The sequence below is a fragment of the Saimiri boliviensis genome, chromosome 16 (genome assembly GCF_048565385.1).
Source record: "Saimiri boliviensis isolate mSaiBol1 chromosome 16, mSaiBol1.pri, whole genome shotgun sequence".
In the NCBI taxonomy this organism is placed as follows: domain Eukaryota; kingdom Metazoa; phylum Chordata; class Mammalia; order Primates; family Cebidae; genus Saimiri; species Saimiri boliviensis.
The window spans coordinates 79,472,913-79,489,620 of NC_133464.1; the positions used below are offsets into that span (position 1 = coordinate 79,472,913).

The window sequence follows — 16,708 nt, forward strand, 5'->3', positions numbered from 1 at the left end:
CACAAGTCACTGGAACTCAATAGAATCAGTCTAAAATATCAATAGTTACCTTCATGTTTCTTATGTTTTCTTGAAGAAAAGACCCCTTTATCATTATGTGTCCCTCTTTGTCTGTGGTAATCTTGTTCTACAGTCTGCCTTGTCTGAAATTAATGGAGCTATTCCAGTTTTCTTTTGATTAGTGTTAGTATGGTGTATATTTCTCCATCCCTTTACTTCTAATTTGAGCTATATATTCAAATTGGTATTTTTTTTTTTTTTTTTTTTGGTGGACAACATAATTGGGTTTTATCTAGGCTGGGTAACCCATAAAGGAAAGAAGTTTCTTTTGTTCACAGTCTGGAGGCTGGGAAGTCCAAGAGCATGGCACTGGTGTCTGGTGTAGCCCATTCCACAGCAGAAGGGAGGATGGAAGGCAAAAGTAAGTGCATGACACAGAAGGACAAGCTAGGAGCCAAACACATCCTCTATCAAGAGTCCACTCCAAGACAATGCCATTAATCCCTTAATGAGGGTATAGCCTAAAAACCTCTTTTTGTTCTTCAAAAGACAAGGCCTCCAGCTATGTTGTCCAGGCTAGAGGGCAGAGGCTATTCATAGGTGCAATCAGAGAGCACTACATCCTTGAACTCCTGAGCTCAAGTAATCCTCCTTCCTCAGCCTCCTGAGTAGCTGTGACTAGAGGTGTGCACCACCACACCCAGCCTAATCACCTCTTCAAGGCCCTACCTCCTAATACTGTTACAGTGGCAATTAAGTTTCTAATACATGAACTTTCTGGGGACACATTCAAACCATAGCACTTTTAAAAAATTTATTTATTTATTATACTTTTAAGTTCTGGGGTACATGTGCTGATCACATAGCACATTTTTATAAAAAACCGTAGTTTCTCTCTCTCTTTTAGAGATGAGGTTTTGCCATTTGCCCAGGCTGGTCTCAAACTCCTGGGCTCAAGCGATCCACCCACCTTGGCCTCTGAAAGTGCTGGGATTACAGGCATGAGCCACTGTGCCTAGCCAGATCTTTATCTTTTAACTGGGACTGTTTAGACTATTCACACTGAGAGTGATTACGGATATCTTTGAATTAATATTGACCATCTTTGTAATTGTTTTCTATTTATTGCACTTGTTTCTTTTTTGCTTTTTCTTCCTCCTTTATGCTTTTAAAATAAATACAGAATTCTGACCCTGAGTTTCTTTCAACCTGAAACAAAAATTGGGGAAACATTACTGAAGAAGAACTTGTGAAATAACGTCACTTCATATTTATTTTGTCAGCACAATATTTATGATAAATCTTTGTCCTCAAGAGAATGCAGTCATGTAATCAAGCTTTACTATTTTGGGATTTTAAATGTTTTTCTTTCTTTTCTTGGGAGGGTAGAAGTGATGAGTTTTTACTCTCTCCAGGGACTGGATCACAGGTATAGATCACTTTCACTGTTAGGTTTGTGCCATATTTAATTGCTTTTATGAATGATCTCATAGGCAAACTGCTTGCAGTGTACCACATAAATCTTATTCTTGCTGTTCTAGTAATTTGATTGTCAGGCATAAAATGAAAAATGAAAGGAGCTGAGCTGTGTGTTTTCAATTTCAAACCTAGTTTCAATCAGGTTTGTGGAATACACAGGATTGTAGTTCACACATTAGGGAGCAAGAGGGAGGAGAGCAGCATTTGCTTTTTGTAAAGCTCCCTGGAATTTAAGGTAATATGTGGCATGAGTTCTTTTCTCTGGGCACAGATTTTCATTTCCAGACAATGTCCTGTAGATGGTGCCATTGCCATTCCTCACAGGATAGAAGAGTCGGCTTCTCTACAGGCTGAAACGAGGCAGAACTTTGCTAACCAAGCCCTTAGCAAAGAGGAGCCAGGGAAAGGTAGTTATCCTTACCTCTTTACCGTTACTCTTCTCGAACTGCCAAATGCTAGGGTACTTCCTTATTCTGTAACCTTTTCTTCTGCTGCCTGGTACCTGGTATTGTAAATCACTCTCACCTGTCAGAGAGCCCTCTCCGTTTGGCTTCTGTGAGGTGGGATTCTTCCCTTTCCAGCAACTCTCTCACCAGCCACCAGCTCCTCTCACTCCTTGCCTGCCCTCCTGCTCCTCGCCTGGCCCCATGAAGGACGTACAGGCATTTCCCAAGATGCTTCCCAGGTGAGCTTCCCTCCTCTGCATACGTCCTCCTGTGAATCTCATCCTGTTCATGTCACTGTATGTAAACCACCCCGAGCTTGCTTCTCCAGAGCCCCCCTTTTCTCTCCTGACATCCACACTTCTGCTTAACTCCCTCATGGAGATCTCAGCATTACCAAGCAGAAAGAATTCTGGAAATCAATAAGGGGGGCTGCACCAGCTCTGGAGGCATGCAGGATGGCAGGAACCATAAAGCGCGTTATTTTTTTTGAATTTTTTTAAATGGCTACATATTTGCACCTATTTGTAGGGTGTATCTGATATTTTGATACATGTATTGAATGTTCAATGATCAAATCAGGGAACTGAGGATATTCATCACCTCAAACATTTATCATTTCTTTGTGCTGGAAACATTTCAAATATTCTCTTCTGGCTGTTTTGAAATGTAACAATATATTGTTAACTACAGCCACCCTACTATGCTACCAAACATTAGAACTTATTCTACCTAACTGTAAGCATTAACTAAATTTATTTAAGAGAAGCAGCAATTCAGAGCCACGTCAAGATTCCTGCAGAGGATGGGTGGGACACTCCCAGGAGGCGGGACAGGTGATACACGGGTCAGAAGCAGATTCTGGGAGGAAAACTACAGGTCCCTTGGTGTTGCTTTATCTTTTCCTGGACTTGAGGGCTCACCGATGCATAAAATGTACAGTGGCAGAGCAGATTTCTTCAAGAGAACCTATGACCCCTTTAAACACATAATTCCTAAGTTCTCAGCAGTCTGTGATTTCTGTATGGGTGTTGTTGGGGCTAGGGTGGGGTGGGTCCGTTATTTATCATCCGGGGCATCTTGAACCCACTTAGTTGTCAGGTTCACAGCCTGATCCTCAGGCTCTGTATCTGCCTTCTCCTTTCCATTGGGACCTCAGGTTCCCCTGACCCTTCTTGCCTCTTGCCTGGATTTTAATTCCCCTGGCAGAGTCTCCAACGTGTTTTCTTGCTGCCATCCATCTCACACCTGCCACTGCATTAATCTTCCTAAAACAGCCTGAGACACAGCGCTGCAGCTGCTGTCCAAAACTCAGGGCCTCCTTCCTGCCTCCGCAAGTGCCTCCTTTTTTATTTGCTATTCAAGGCCCTGAACTCTTCATCCTCATTCCCCACCATCATCAGTCCTGCACCCAAAGCTTTAGGAAAATTGGGCTCTTCACCTCCCACAGAATGGTCCTGCCCTGTCGCCACGCTGCACCGCTCTCTGCTCAAGTTCTTCCTGCTGCCCGGAAGGCCCAATTCCTCCACCTTTGCCTGCAGAGATCATACGTGTTTCTTGGCCCTCTTCACAAGCCACACTCCTCCCTCAAGGTGCCTCCGTCCTGGGTAACCTGGCTGCTCGACAGTCTTCACAGCCCACTCTGCTCTCCCGTGATTTCAGGGAGCATCTCTTCCCCAGAATTGTTTTCAAGTCGTCCATTTACCAAGTGGATGGACCACAGACAGAATGACTAGGATGGACTATTACCTATCTTTGGAATTGGAGATGATTCAGAGCGTGTGTGTATTGAGCAGGAGGTAGAAGAATGGAGACACGGGGAGGGAGGCTCGCATCACAACCTGTTACAGGTGATGAGGTGCCAGTTTTAGTGCCACATAGAAAGGCACTGCAAAATGCCACCAGGTCTCTTAACTCCTGCTAGAAACCAGATAGCAAAGGAACCAAGGAGAGGGCTCAGCCTTGACAGCCAACTATTGGAGGATTATCTCTCTCCCCATCTCTCTTTGCATTGGTGGCATCCCCAAGAAATTACAGGAAATAATATGCTAGAGACAGACTTATGATTCACATGCTCCACAAGAGTTTGTTATTTAAACGATTTTTTCCTGAAAAGAATAATCCAACTTGTATTTTCAAAACAGTCATGGTCCCATACCAGCTATGCTTAGAGCAGGCCACATGGGTCAATAGACACACCCTACCCCTGAGGAAGGCCACAGCACCTTCTGGTGCTTAAGTCTCGTGCTCTACCAACTGAGTTTGTGGGCAATGATTTTCTGGTATTTAAATGATAACACCTGATATGGTTTGGCTGTGTCCCCACCCAAATCTCATCTTGAATTGTAGCTCCCACAGTTCCCATGTGTTGTGGGAGGGACCTGGTAGAAGGTAATTGAATCATAGGGGTGGGTCTTTTGCATGCCATTCTTGTGATAGTAAGTCTCACGATATCTGATGGTTTTATAAAAGGGAAGTTTCCCTGCACAAGTTCTCTTCTCGTTTGCCACCATGTGAGATGTACCTTTCACCTCCACCACGATTGTGAGGCCTCCCCAGTCACTTGGAACTGTGAATCCATTAAACCTCTTCCTTTTGTAAATTGCCCAGTCTTAAGTACATCTTTATCAGCAGTATGAAAAGAGACTAATAGAACACCCCACAGAGTCAGAGGCACTGAATGAAATCACAGACCCTGGCCCTGAGAGCCCCTCCATTCTAGTCTTATCCTTGAAATTGGACCCTTCGTAACTCCATTTTCTAGAAAAACTCAGGTCTAGGAAAGTTAATAAACTCATCTCTCACAGGAAAGAGGTTCTGGGGCTGAGACACCATATCTCCTCTTGTTAGAGAGTAATTATTTTGGGAATATTGTCATTGCTTTGACTTGTGTTTAGTTGGAGGAGAGTTTATAGCACTTATTTTCAAATTAGCTTGCCAGTGACATTTCAGTGAAGACTCTGGTATCTGCCAGAGGTCACGGGTCCAGAAAAGTTGGGTGGTATGTTTGGGTGACACTCCATGTCCCGTTTGCTCCATGGCCTCTCTGGCCTGCAGGAAGGCTATGGTGAATTCCGCATCCCAGAATATCTTAAAGGCATGCACTGTTACTACAGATCAGTTTTAACCAACTGCCCATCAGGTTTGGGGACAGCCTCAGGCCTCTTCTGCAAAGGAGCAGCTGAAATTCATCTTTCTTCTCCCATGGCATCGATCTGCCTTCAAAAGAGTGTCATTTAGGCTGGGCGCGGTGGCTCACGCCTGTATTCCCAGCACTTTGGGAGGCCGAGGCAGGTGGATCATGAGTCAAGAGATCGAGACCATCTTGGTCAACAAGGTGAAACCCCGTCTCTACTAAAAATACAAAAAAAAAAAAAAACTAGCTGGGCATGGTGGCACATGCCTGTAATCCCAGCTACTCAGGAGGCTGAGGCAGGAGAATTGCCTGAACCCAGGAGGCGGAGGTTGCGGTGAGCCAAGATCGCGCCATTGCACTCCAGCCTGGGTAACAAGAGCGAAACTCCGTCTCAAAAAAAAAAAAAAAAAAAGAGTGTCATTTAATTACCAAAAAACAAAAACCTAACAACAAAAAACCCAAAACACACACAAAAAATACATCGATGACAAAGCACAGGTGAGATAAACTGAATGGGGGAATTAGTTTTTACCTTGGTTAGGGATCTATTCTCATCTTATTGCACTTTATTATGAAATTTATATTATCAGCAATAGAGTTGGGTTTTACCAGGCTTCAGTACCAAGGACTTCCCATTAATACAGAGACAACTTTGCGATTTTGAGTTCCATTTTCCACTGACCATGATGTTTTGTATGATTGACACCACAGGCCAAGGGTTCTCATTACTTCTAAGGGCTGCAGGGCATAGCTGGGGGATTCTATCCCTTGATATTGGGAATATTTTGATGTTCGGGGATTGTGCTAAAAAATTCCTTTAGCTGAAGTTCTACAAGTCAAAGCAGACAGATGTTCATGGTTCTTTTAGCAAAGCACTGTGGGAGCACTTACTTTTGTGACACATAACATTCTTTCAGAACAACAACGATAGGAACCATGAATTTACCTTGAATTTACCACTTCACTAATACTCTCTACTGTGTTACATGCTGAATAACTGTCAGAAATGTCACGCTAAGTGCTCACATTTTCTTTAAGCCTTTGGTTATTCAAGATAAAATTAAGGGAAGAGAAGATAATCGCAGAGTATCATTTATAAGTGGGAGAGGCACAAAACACTATGTTTAAATGACCATGTTTTGGATTCAGGAAGTAACAAAGAGCTTGCTGTTTTCCATTCTGATCAGGTATAATTACTTCTCTGAGAGCTCTGCTCAGTGGGAAAATCTCTGAAATGTGAAGTCCTTTGGCTGATGGATGTAATAGCTTCTCTACTGCTTTTGGAGCTCAAGGGCCACATTCATTCTGATGAATCCCTGAATTTAAAATCAAAATGCATTAAATAGATAAAGCTAGCAAGCCTTTATTTTCCAAAGGGGTTCTACCTCCATCTCTTCTCTCCTCCCCTTTAACACACATCGTGCTCTGCCCCACAAACCCAACCAGGTGTTGGTTATGGAGCATTCAAGATAAGCTGGGGCCAGCTTCACTATGAGGAGCTTGCAATCCATGCTCAAGGAATCACTGCACTTTAAAAAACAGTTCCCCAGTGCCTAGATCTGCATTCAGAAGCCATTAACTAATTCACCAAGGCCTTAAAGTTATGCGGGGCGGGGTGGGGGGCGCTCTGCAGACAGCAGGCGTTGGGTGTTTTCCTCCCGATACGCGCTGCCTTCCTCTTTGCTCCCCACCCTCTGCTCTTCTCTCCATCCTGCTCTTCCAAGTCTCCTTCCCATTTACAATGATGAGGCTTCCACTTGAGCACACAGCATTTTTTTTTTTATGGCAACAGCTTAATCCACGAGGCCATTTTCTGTGTGTTTCACTTTTAGATTATTGTTTCCCCTGTTTTGCAATTGTGCTTTCCTCCCGTGACAACAACAAAAGCACCTTGATAATTGTGAGGAGAGGGAGAAGTATTCCAATAACAGAAAAACATGGGTTTGGATGTGGCCTCGCCTGTATTTGCATCTTGGCTCCATCACTTTCAAATTATGTTGTCTTCAGAGGACTATGCAATCTCCCCAAGCCTCAGTTTCCCCAAGTTTCCTAGCAGGATAGCATTTGCAATAGCTATGGTTGTTGTGACGGTCAAAATTATGTCTATTAAGTGCCCAGAACATGGTAGATGGTCAATAAATAAGAGTTCTATTATATATTTAGAAGTTTTACCTCTTACTTTTTGGAATCCTCCCTACCTACCCACCCATATGGTAGAGGCAGAGTTGCTAAAGATTGTCTATTAATATATGTGAACTGAAGATGAAAGGTTGGCCTTCAAATATATAAAATACATAAAAAATATACATACTTCTAACTAACAACAAGACATAGATAAAGCAAAATGACAAAATGTTAATAAATGTTAAATATGGATTTTGGGAATTTAGGTTTTATTCCTCCCACTATTGCATATTTTAAAAAAATTTTAGATAAAAGGTCAAATAATAAAAGCCATTATACAGCTACTCAGGAGGCTGAGGCAGGAGAATTGCCTGAACTCAGGAGGCGGAGGTTGCGGTGAGCCAAGATCGCGCCATTGCACTCCAGCCTGGGTAACAAGAGCGAAACTCCGTCTCAAAAAAAAAAAAAATAAAATAAATAAAATAAAAAAATAAAAGCCATTATAAACACACACACACACACACACACACACACACACACACACACACACACTTTGGGAAGAAGGTTGGTCCATTATTAACTTTTTAGTAAGCTTAGAAAGTCCAAAAATGCTTGACATATTCATTTCCATGTCTTTTACGCCTGAACTATTCAATCACATGTAAAAAAAAATTCAAAACCATCATCTACTGTCACATTCACAAAGTCAACAAGAAAAGGATACAAAAAATAGTAAGTTTAATAAATCTTATTAAAAGTAACATGAAAATACATGTGCCCTCAAAGGTAATGTGTATACAACTCCATGCTGCAGGGTGAGGACCATTGTGTGGATTGTTTCACAGATGAGCCACCAGGGGATGCTAAAGAGTAGCATTCTGGGGAACCACACAGCAAGAGCACTACCACACCATTCAACCTGACCCTGAGAAGCGCACGTCCCTGAGAGTTACACTCATTACTACACCACCTGCGGGTCTGGGAGCACGGATTTAGGAGATCTGTTTGGCCTCTGGTGAAGAACATGCCTTGCTGCAGGGGCAGAGCTGCCTGTAACCAGCGCAAGCATGAAGCTGCAGTTGGCACCGAAGTGTGGCATCTCCAAATCCCTGAACGCTGGGCTGAGGCTGTGTCAGAGCTGACAACTTTCACAGCTACTCTGCCAGGAGCTGTAAAGCACAGGGCAGAGAAGGGAGATTCTTATCTGGGCTTTGAATTTTTTTTTTTTTTTTTTTTCTAGTGGTGAAACTTACTTCCAACAGTACTTAAATTAATGGCATCAGCACATTCAGGAAAAAAAATATAGCAGCAACTGAAGAGCTATACTAGAACATTATTTTCACTTTAATTTAAAAAATTGTTTTTTGAGATGGCATCTCCCTCTGTCACCAAGGCTGGAGTACAGTGGTACAATCTGGGCTCACTGCAACCTCTGCCTCCTGGGTTCAAGCAATTTTTCTGCCTCAGCTTCCCAAGTAGCTGGGATTACAAGTATGTGCCACCACACTAGGATATGGATATATATATATATATATATATATATATATATATATATATAATTTTAGTATTTAAAAAAAAATTTTTTTGTATATCAGTAATAAAACTGATAAACAAAAAAATTTTTTTTAAATACTAAAATTATATATATATATTTTAAAATTTTTGATAGAGATGGGGTTTCAACATGTTGGCCAGGCTCAAGCAGCCTGGCCACTGAAAATTATTTCTAAAATTATTTTTAAGGTACATTCCAGGCCAAGCCCTTTATGGACATATAGAATGAAATACCAGTGGCTCTGACTGTGTTTTCACTTTATCTCACTTCAGAGTAAAATCCTTGAGGTAGATCTTGACAGATTTTGTTGTACTCAGAAAAGAATGCCTGACTGAATATCTATCTAAAAAGGGCCTTCGCCATCTGGGCATAGTGGCTCACGTCTGTAATCCCAGTGCTTTAGGAGGCTGAGGAAGGAAGATCGCTTGAGGCCAGGAGTTGAGACCAGCCTAGGAAACATAGCGAGACCCATTTCTACAAACTGCCTCTGCACATTAATTCACTACATTCTCACAATGACTTTGTGAAGACTTATAATGAATTCTATGAATCCCATTTTAAATGGAGAGAACTGAGACTCAAAGCTAACTGATCAGTGGTGACTCAGCTGGGGGGAAGTAGAGAAAGGACAGGGATGCTATTCCTACTGGTGATGATGACGAAGTGCACAGAGGGGCAGGAACTTGCTCAAGGTCTCACCACTGGATGGAGGCAGAGATGGAACTGACTGTGGGTTAGCACTGTGCCCTCTCTCCACCAGAGCATGCTTTGCAGATGAATATGCTTTAGTGTACAAAAGATACATGTGCATTCCTTACAGGATGTAATTCTGGCAGGGCCTTCTAACCAGTAAAGAGACTGCATTTTCAGGCTATACGGGTCATGCTTCCTCAAAGCTGCCATGCTCGGCTTGGACCAAATCTCATTCACAATATTAGTGCATGGGTTTCCCACGAGTGTGACACGGGGCACCTTGGGTTCTCCTGCCTGGGTAACTTCAGAGGGCTCCATTGTTGAAGGTTCCAAGGCTGCCTTGCCTTTATTCTCCCAGGTTTTCCACCCATGCCACACCTCCTGGTCTAACTTGGTATTACTAGCAAATTCTCAAATCCATCACCTTAAACTATGTGGCACACATGAAGGCCTGCATAAAAGCCACTGATTATGCTCAATTAAGACTTTTAGTTTTTTTAAAAAACATTTTATCTTCTATTTTTTCTTCTGGCATTTATCTAGAGGGAGAGAGAAAGAGAGGGTAGAGATCAGAAAGACAGAGAAAAAAACATATTGTGTGGGAGGTGAAATGCCATGGTCATTTTTGAAGCCTGTGTGGAGTTACTGGTTGTGATTTACTGGAAAGAAAATGAAATTCATGTCCACCATCCATCTTGCTGAAATGTCATGCCAAGTGCAGCTGTAGTAGCAGGGAGGTCCAATGGAGACGCCTGCAAATCACCTGCCAGCCGCTCTTGGTCTTTGACTTGACAGCCACGTGCATGCTACAGAGAAGTGAAACTCATGGTCTACAGGCCAACAAGGAATTTTCCTGGAGCATGGAGGTGCATAACTACAGGGAGCTGCCCCCTAATTTTGGCACAGTTACCCTCTCCCCTGCCATGATCCCAAAAGTGGGGCCTAAAAGCTCCAACTTCTGGCCAGGCACGGTGGCTCATGCCTATAATCCCTGCACTTTGGGAGGCCAAGGTGGGTGGATCATGAGGTCAAGAGATGGAAACCATCCTGGCCAACATGGTGAAACCCCCTCTCTACTAAAAAATACAAAAATTAACTGGGTGTGGTGGCACATGCCTGTAGTCCCAGCTACTCCGGAGGATGAGGCAGGAGAATAGCTTCAACCTTGGAGGCGGAGGTTGCAGTGAGCCGAGATCGCGCCACTGCACTCCAGCCTGGTGCCTGGTGACAGAGCAAGAGTCTGTCTCGAAAAAAACAAAAAAGAAAACTCCAACTTCTGTAACAAACATATTACCAATATGTTATATCAATATCTATTGTTTTGTCCTCATATGAAACCTTTATAAAGGGCTTGTTCTGACTCTATGGATGGCGTATGGAAGGCAGACTCCCAGAGCAGGCAGCATGACTATATAAACAGGATCACTGAACTTCAAGAAGTTTGAAGCCCTGTTTTCCTCTTTGTGTACAACTTCCAGTCATGGGAAATATGACAAATCACTTTCCCTTACTACAAAATTGCTCATCTTGACCATGGCCAGTCAGGCCTCTTGGGCTTCTTGGGAAGATGTGATTGTAACTTTAATTTACAGAGGTGGGTGTTCGGCCACTTTATGCAAGATTATGCGGTCGCTTCATGCATCATTACTAAACCAGAAAGGAAGGTATGAAATTTACACTGGCCACTTCCTGCTGGGGTTAAAGTTCTAGTTGAGGAGGAGGCTATTGGTAAAATGGAAATTTCATGGCCATCCCTTCATCTTATCATTTATTTCCACAACAGATTGATAAATGACTCTTTCTGTTGAAAGCTTTACACAAACAAACAAAAACAACAACAACAACAAAAAGCAGCTCAAGCTTCTATATTGGAGTAGAGGGGAAGGTGCAGGTGCAGGATGGTGTAAAAGGCCAAAAAAAAAAAAAAAAAAAGCTGCCAGGGACATGGAGCCACTTCACATTCTTCTGCTTTTCTTTTCAAATTGGCCAGCTATTTTGTTAGGTCACTTTCTTATTTGAAGAGCATATATTCAGCAGTTTTACTTCCTCCCATGTATAGATACCAGAAGGTCCACATATGAATCTCAGAAATGTGCATTTATAATGTTTGTGCTCTTTCTCCCCCAAGCATGCCTTAGCGACTTCAAGGTGCAGCACAAATGCAGTGGGACACTAGGCTCCCACCTCTGTTCCCTGCGGAGAGGCTGGGAAGCTTAACTGCTCCATGGTTAATAACAGATTCAGGGCTCACACAGCCCTAGGAGCTACAGACATTTGCTGAGAAGAAACCACCGCCCCCCTGCATTTTCAGAGCAATCGAGGGTGCAGGGAGAATCTGAACTTCAGTCCATGCTGCTCTGGGAACTAGAAGCATGGCCCTGAGAAGAGTCCCAGGCCACACATGTTCCATTGCCCATCAACAGCCGAGGTGCACGGTACTGTGGCCCTGTCTCCCTTTGATGCGCTGTGAGCAGAAATGGCATAAAGTGACCATCTTCCCTCAAAAATGCAAACAACCACATGCTCCATTGCTTCAAACATCTCACGTTCAAAAATGGTCCTGCATATCCTTTCCTTTCTTTTAAAATAATTTCCTCTTTTGGCAGGAAGATGATTAATGATTCTTCCCGGACTCATTTCTTTCACACCGAAGGATAAACGTGGCTCCCAAAACATGGTGGGATGCCTCAGGAGATTCTGCCTGAACTCCTGAAAATCCAAACTCCACTCTGATCAAAACTCAAACCCAAAACAGCAACACACACAGAACCGTTGTGATACCCTGCTTTTTGCCAGCTAAAATGAACTCTCCGTTTCTCAGACTAAAAGCTGTTCAGGCTTCATGTTAGCTCCTTGAGCCGGACAGACTCCATCTTGGCTTCGTCATTTTAGTTATTGTCCCACCATTCAGTATGTAACTATAGTATGTAGCTGGGGCAGGCTGACACTGGGCACCTCCAGGAAGGCATTTGTTGATAAGAGGCCGAGTTAAGTGGTACCAGGAGAGCCTGGGGATGCAGGTGCAGTGAGCGCCAGAGCCCCATTATCTATAAGTTGTCTTTCATGACAGCTTTACCCCTGGCACCTGGCACTGTTTTATTTCTCATGTACCAGTTGATCTTTTAACTTTTTGCTGACTCTGCTTCTGTGAAAAGTTTGCTTCAGCTAAGTTCCCCCTCCCTTTTAAAACTAGAGTATAAAGGACCACCTAACTTTTTCTTCAGGGCCAAGAGAATTTTGGGCGTTAGCCACCTCTCGGTCGCCGGCACAATACAGGACTCCCAGTTCATCCTCAGAGTATGGCGTATTCCCTGACTCACCTGGGTACAACACCGTCACCATCACCACCCTCTCCCCCTGCCAAAATGCCCTTGGACCTTCACCAAACGGCGCCTCACCTTTCTAAAGAAGTGCTGCGTGGCCACGGCGAGGGCATCGAAGCCGCAGACCGCCCTCCTCAGCTCTCCCTGCGCGGTGCCCAGCTGCCTGGCCTGCCGCTCGCACCTCTCCTTCAGCCGCTGCACCAGCTGCCGCTCAGCCTCCCGGGCCTGCGGGTCCGGCTTGGGTGGAAACCCGTTTCGAGCTGCCACAGTCCTCTGCTTTGGGTATCCTGGGAAAAAGGAAAACCAAACCTCAGTCACTTGTGAAAAAAACACACAGCACACATGTGACAACGGCTTCTTACTACACAAGGAGTTCTTCAAGAGCAGGTGGCAGAGAAGCAATTGCCCACGGTTTGTCGTTTCTAAGGATTGAAGAGAAAAAAAACAGACAGGAACTAAAACTACTGTTCCGTTAACGTGGTTGTAAGCGGAAAAAGGATCATGGACAAAATTGCCAAATTCCTTCCAGCTTCTGACACTTCCTCTAGGCTTGCTTGGAGAGACAGAAGCATTTTTTTTTCTTAAAGGAGATTGCTCTTTGAAAATGTCTAATGGGAAATCAATCAATCCAGATAGAAGGCAGACTTCGAATCATCTAGCAACCTTTTAATTGGGCACCAGAGAATACCACCTCGATGCTCCTTTCTTCGCTTTAGAGGCTGCTCTAGTGACCCTTTTCTTCAATGTCAAATCCAAGTCACAGCCCTGATCACCTCTGCTCTAGTGACTCCTGACTTTAAATTCCTACAGCACCAAGGTCTTTTGAGGTCTCCTGCTACATGTCCCTCCAATGTGAGTGGAGGCCTCCTCCACGGCTAAAGGTGTAGTCTGAGCCGCCATCCCCTCTTACTCTCTGATGGAAGCCCTGCTTCCTCCTCTCCTCCTTCACTACGCCACAGCCAGAATGACCTTTGCACACGTGAGGCAGGTCATGACCTGTGTGGACCCCTCTGCTCACTTTCTCTCACAGTAAAAAGAAAGTCCACACACTTTACCATGGCCCGCGAAGCCCTCTGTGACTCGGCTCCTTCCAGGTGAATGTGAGGGGCTGTGGAGCCACAGAAGACGGGTAAGGAGCTCTGCCTGGGTTTGTGGACGGAGCTTGGGGGGCTAAGGAGAGGTGATTTTTAGGTTGAAGCTCAAAAAATGAAAAGGCAAGGTCCCTAAAAACAGCGCAGAAGAAAGCACTCCCCCATGGTCCAAAGCACTCCAACACAGTCCAAGACCTGTGGGTGGGCAGGCGTCTTCCTCGGGTCTCTCTGTGGGAGGTGCAGACAGACCCAGCACCTACAGGCAGTATAGAACCCCTGCCACTGACAATGGGCTTACATCAAAAAAGCGAAAAAGCACATTCTTTCTCTCGCGCTAGTAGGTCACACTCCAGAAGACACACGACATGGACACGGATCAACACAATCATGCATCCGCTAATATTTCAGATGTTTTCATCCTCTTCCCCTTTATTTTTCTCCAAAATACCAGGGAGCAACATACAAAACAAAGCCGAAAATAGTAGCCCCTTCAGTACCTGGTATACTGAGACAAGGTGGAGCCACGGGCTTGTGAATACGCAAGCAGCCTCATCTTTTAAGAGGAAAAGTGGCTAAATGCTTCAGGTGGTTAATGTAAGGGGTAGCCATTCTAATTTTAATTAATTCCTCCTCTTCTTAAAAAATTATCAGAGATTGCCATATAACTTCACATATGGCATATCTTAAATTATTCTGACTTAATGGAATAGCAGAATGTGAAATCACTGCTTCGTAGAAACTGTTTTTATGATAGCACAGTACATAGTATTCCAGAAAACTCACTTGCTTTTTGTAGGCAAATCAACCTGCATATGTACTTTCTCTCGACATTCTCAGTGCCGAAAACAAAACAAATACAACTACCAACTAAACATCAGCAACGAAAGGTGGGAGATTTTACAGCCTGCATTAAACTCTAAGACACAGCCTAAGACCAAAGGCAGATATGTTTTTCCCCCACAATCACTGTTTGCCATTTTACTGCTGTAGCTGGTGATTTTAAAAAACACTTCAGTGCTTTAATTAATTTGTTGAAGGTACCAGGTGCCTGGCACTGTTACAGTAGAAGGGACTTCTTTCAGAAATCTAAAGGAAATAATGAAACAGATCTCCAGCTCAGTGAATTAGAGCTAATTGTAATCTCTGGTACAGAGAGTCACCTGTGGGCTCATGGACGTTAGCAGGTGCTCACACCGTCATGTATTTTTGGCTGTTAGATTTATATCTGGGTGGGATAGCTCCTAAGAACTACCACCTTTAATAATACTAATATCATCATCATCATGTTAGAAATTATATTCAATGGTAAATGAACAATATAAAAGGATTCAGTGAAATTCTATCCTTGGCACTTACTTTGCGGCTGGTGTCACTATTATTATGTTGCTTTGACTCACCTATTCAAAACTCTGGTGTTCTACTGAACAGCAGTGCAAAAAGCTCACCTTTTCTGGGGCCGGCAAAGAACTGGTGTTCTGAGCCAAGACAGAGGCTCCCTTGACAACACCAACTTTTGGGATCAACACACCAAGTGGAAGTTTAGCCGCTTCATGACACCAAACTACCTTATGAAACCAATCCTGGTTCAGGACCAGCGGCACTCAATCACTGTCAGAGCACAGATCAAGGCTCCAGCACCAGTGCTAAGACTTTAGGAAGGAAAAGCTGAGAAACAAGGTTGGTTGTAGAGTTCTCTATTGATTTTAGTTGAAAAGGGTCCAGCCATTCTCTAAATATATCCCACATGACTTTGCCTAGGACTAATAATCATTGTACTCTCAGTGGCCGTCTTTTGTTTTCACTAGAAACAGTATTCTTTCTCGTGCTGTCGATCTTGGTTACGACTTCTATAGCTGATTCCCCGATGAACTGTCTGTCACCTCCTTTCCTGTCCAATCATATGTCAGATCGTCCCCAGTGCGGTGCATAAAGCTTGCAGCTCAGGCTCGCTGCCTCCTTGGGGACAGAGAAGTTATGTTGAACGAAGATCACTGACACAGCCAGCTTCATCTGTTTCAGAACAGGTGTTTGCTTCTCATTTTTCTCTCAAGAGCCAATACAGAGTGAAGTTAAAATGTGCATCTCCTTAGGAATTATCAGGCTCGTGGGATAATTAGATGGCAAACTTCTGGCGGGTGGTGGTCACAGGCAGCTCACAGAGCACATAGTGGGCCACGGATAGGAAGTGTTGGCGCAGTAGTGACCCACTCCTGACCTCTTCCCCGTCGTGTTTCTCAGGAAGAGCTGCCGTGCAGGCTTCAAAGGAGGGACATGTCATGTTCACCCATGACATTGTGAGATGTTGGAGTGTTTTATTACCACCCTCTTCCCTGCTCCTTGCAGTATTTCTATTGCTTCTGGGGTGCTCTAAGGTTGAAAGCAGCAATGTCACTGATCTCACTGTGCAGGCAGCCAGAATCTACTTAGACTCTTTCCAAAGAAGCAAAGCTCTGGTCTCCTACAATGTCTTTCTGATTTCCACACTTGTGAACTAGGAAATGGATATTAGTGAACAGAGGCCTTCAATGCAGGGCTTATCAATGGTTTCAGAATCTTTAAATGAAGGGAAAACAGTAGGATCGCCAGTTTTTTACTGACTGGCTCTACTACACTTCCCAATTGTTTATGAGTCTTATCTCCAATGTGTACTTCCTTTTCTGTATGAAACATACAAGCAGAAATACCTAGATTAGTGTTTTCTCCTGACCTACACACAAAGCTGACTTTACATGCATGTTTCATCTCATGTGGTTTTTGGTGACCAAAACATCTGACACCTTTTATTGAGCACTTACTCTGTGAATAAGACTGTGCAAAGCACAGTGGGAAATGAAAAGAAATAAAGCCCAGCCCTTGTCCTCAGG

The 16,708-nt window shown here is 43.8% G+C and overlaps 1 protein-coding gene across 4 annotated transcripts in view; it reads right to left on the bottom strand.

Moving 5' to 3' along the window:
* MTUS2 (microtubule associated scaffold protein 2) overlaps nucleotides 1–16,708 on the bottom strand; it is a 679,146-nt gene that overhangs the window by 133,482 nt on the left and 528,956 nt on the right. For all 4 annotated transcript variants that reach the window (XM_074387901.1, XM_039473210.2, XM_074387899.1 and 1 more), the window contains one exon: nucleotides 12,829–13,040. In XM_074387901.1, the coding sequence (XP_074244002.1) occupies nucleotides 12,829–13,040 (212 nt within the window). The remainder of the gene's footprint in view (nucleotides 1–12,828; nucleotides 13,041–16,708) is intronic.